We start from the raw sequence: 3134 nt of genomic DNA, 5'->3' as shown, positions 1-3134 counted from the left end.
AAACCACCATGACAAACTTCTTTCCTATTTAACCAAAGTGTCCATAAAATTGTGATTACAACAGCCTAATCTTCACACAGCCAATCTGCTTTCATCAAGATAAACCATAGGAAATCCATAATACACCTAAAATGTATTAATTTACGTGTAAACTGTTTTTGTGGTGTCGTATGTTTGTGATTGGAACACTATCTCTAGTACTCCACTTTCCCAATATCTACCTAAAAAAAAATTGCTAAAGAGAAATCTATTGTGTCCTCCCAAAACAAAGCTAATTAGGCTAAAATGTATTTGATTGGAATTCATTTCAATTTTCTAATTTTATTTTCATTCAATTGAGTCCTCTAAATTTCAATTTTATTCAATTCTGAAATTTTGTTCAATTTCACTAAAAAGTTTATGTTAAGTATGTAATTAACTAATGAAAAAAAAAATCATATAAAAATCTATAAATTTTTTTCAAGTGAAAAAAATATTTTTAATGGCAATATTTTAACGAAATTTGACAAAATAATTGAATAGAATAAATTTAAAACAATAATTTTTTTTTTGTTCAAGAAACCTTTATAGAAAAAGCCAGCAATTACAACAAAAACACAGAGTTGGGCTAACGGGCCAAACCCATAAAAACCGGAAACGCTGTCGTTTGGGGCGTATTTGAAGTAGGTCAGTTTCTCACTCGCTCAGATTTCTAATTCCTTCCTGTACTGAAACCCTCCAGAACACTCTCCCGCTTCCCTCTTTCGAAGTCTCAAAAACCCTCTCTCTCTCTCTCTCTCTCTTAGGGTTTCATTTCTCACTCTCAACTTCCACATTTCATACTCTCTCTCTCTCTCTCTAGGGTTAGGGTTTTTGCAACAATGGCATCACCAGCAACAGTCGCTCTCCCACGATCCGGCTCCAAGACGGAGTCCTACGTGGACAACAAGCGCAAAGAAGACGTCAGGCAGTCCAACATCCTGTCCGCCCGCACCGTCGCCGACACCGTCCGCACCAGCCTCGGCCCGCGCGGCATGGACAAGATGATCTCCACCTCCTCCGGCGACGTCATCATCACCAACGACGGCGCCACCATCCTCAACAAGATGGAGGTCCTCCAGCCCGCCGCCAAGATGCTCGTCGAGCTCTCCAAGTCCCAAGACTCCGCCGCCGGTGACGGCACCACCACCGTCGTCGTCATCGCCGGCGCTCTCCTCCGTCAGTGCCTCTCTCTGCTCTCCCACGGTATTCACCCTACGGTTATCTCCGATTCTCTCCATAAGGCCGCTCTCAAAGCCGTCGATGTCCTCACCGCCATGGCTGTCCCCGTCGAGCTCTCCGATCGCGAGTCTCTCATCAAGTCCGCTTCCACTTCTCTCAACAGCAAGGTCGTTAGTCAGTACTCCAGTCTCCTCGCTCCGCTCGCTGTTGATTCCGTCCTCTCTGTCGTCGATCCCGCGAAACCTGATATCGTCGATCTCCGAGATATCAAGATCGTGAAGAAAATCGGCGGTACCGTGGACGATACCGAGCTTGTGAAAGGCCTTGTTTTCGACAAGAAAGTGAGTCACGCTTCCGGTGGACTCACTCGTATGGAGAACGCGAAAATCGCCGTCATTCAGTTCCAGATTTCGCCGCCGAAGACCGATATCGAACAGAGTATTGTGGTTTCGGATTATGCGCAAATGGATAGGATATTGAAAGAAGAGAGGCAATACATTTTGGGAATGATTAAGAAGATTAAGGCCACTGGCTGCAATGTCTTGTTGATTCAGAAGAGCATTTTGCGTGACGCGGTGACTGATTTGTCATTACATTACCTCGCAAAAGCGAAGATTCTTGTGGTGAAGGATGTGGAGCGTGATGAGATTGAGTTCATCACCAAGACTTTGAATTGTTTGCCCATTGCGAATATCGAGCATTTTCGGGCTGAGAAGTTGGGCTATGCTGATCTTGTGGAGGAGCTTCCTGTTGGGGATGGAAAGATTGTGAAGATTACTGGGATTAAGGATATGGGTCGGACTACAACTGTTTTGGTTCGAGGCTCGAACCAGCTGGTGCTTGATGAGGCCGAGAGGAGTTTGCACGATGCTCTGTGTGTGGTTAGGTGTTTGGTTAGCAAGAGGTTTTTGATTGCGGGAGGTGGGGCGCCTGAGATTGAGCTTTCGAGGCAGTTGGGTGCTTGGGCAAAGGTGCTGCACGGTATGGAGGGTTATTGTGTGAAGTCGTTTGCTGAGGCGCTTGAGGTTATTCCCTATACCCTGGCTGAGAATGCAGGGTTGAATCCGATTGCAATTGTGACTGAGCTGAGGAACCGACACGCCCAAGGGGAGATCAATGCCGGGATTAATGTGAGGAAAGGGCAGATTACTAATATCTTAGAGGAGAATGTGGTGCAGCCGCTGCTCGTGAGTACCAGTGCCATCACACTTGCTACAGAGTGTGTGAGGATGATCTTGAAGATTGATGATATTGTTACAGTGAGGTAACTGGTAGTTTTGGTTGGAATATGAACAGCATTGGAGGAAAAATGTTGTCTTATGTTATTTTGTGTATTTTGTGCTTCTTTAGCTTGTGTTTTGTGTTCTATTAGGATTGTTATATTAAAGGATTTTGACATGATTTATTGCCAACTTTTTTTCCTTTGAATTTGGGATGCATGTTTCCTGGAGATTTTGTTAGTCTATATTTGTTTAGTTTTGGTAATTTATTTTTCATTGGAACTGGAACTCAGGATGATTCACGAATGTGTCTACAATTTACATTGAATTCTCTATGTTGTTATGGTATTGTGAAATGCAAACATTGATGTATTGAAGGCCTTCATTGGCCTTACTGCTTATTGCTGAGTTCTGCCAACAAGGGGTCATTCAGCATGATGACATAGTACTACTCTTCTTTCTACTTAGATGTTCCCTATATATTTTCTATAGTGTTTATGCTAACCTGGCATTAACTTCTAGTTTTATCTACTAAAATTATATCATCTGCAAAGAGTATGCACCATCGAACTTCTTGAATTGATGTAGTGTCTTTTGTCTTACACTATAGCCGAATAAAGTGGGATTTGAAGAGGAAATTTAGACATGTAGTTTTGGTTTGTGAAAGAGACATGCTACCTGTCTTAAGTGTGCAATGTGTACAGATAATAATGC

General features: G+C 42.9%; 1 protein-coding gene across 1 annotated transcript; it reads left to right on the top strand.

Moving 5' to 3' along the window:
- Positions 1–681: 681 nt before the first annotated feature.
- LOC115964003 (T-complex protein 1 subunit delta) lies at positions 682–2819 on the top strand. The gene has a single exon (XM_031083289.1). The coding sequence runs from the start codon at positions 861–863 to the stop codon at positions 2466–2468; it is 1608 nt and encodes a 535-aa protein (XP_030939149.1). The 5' UTR covers positions 682–860; the 3' UTR covers positions 2469–2819.
- The last annotated feature ends 315 nt before the right edge of the window (positions 2820–3134 follow it).

This window comes from Quercus lobata, chromosome 10, assembly GCF_001633185.2.
Source record: "Quercus lobata isolate SW786 chromosome 10, ValleyOak3.0 Primary Assembly, whole genome shotgun sequence".
Lineage (NCBI taxonomy): Eukaryota > Viridiplantae > Streptophyta > Magnoliopsida > Fagales > Fagaceae > Quercus > Quercus lobata.
The sequence above is the reverse complement of the archived record's forward strand: the minus strand, read 5'-3'. Positions and strand labels throughout refer to the sequence as shown.

What these genes read in the sequence shown, in the direction of transcription:
- LOC115964003 (XM_031083289.1), top strand. Translation starts at nt 861, where the DNA reads ATGGCATCACCAGCAACAGTCGCTCTCCCACGATCCGGCTCCAAGACG.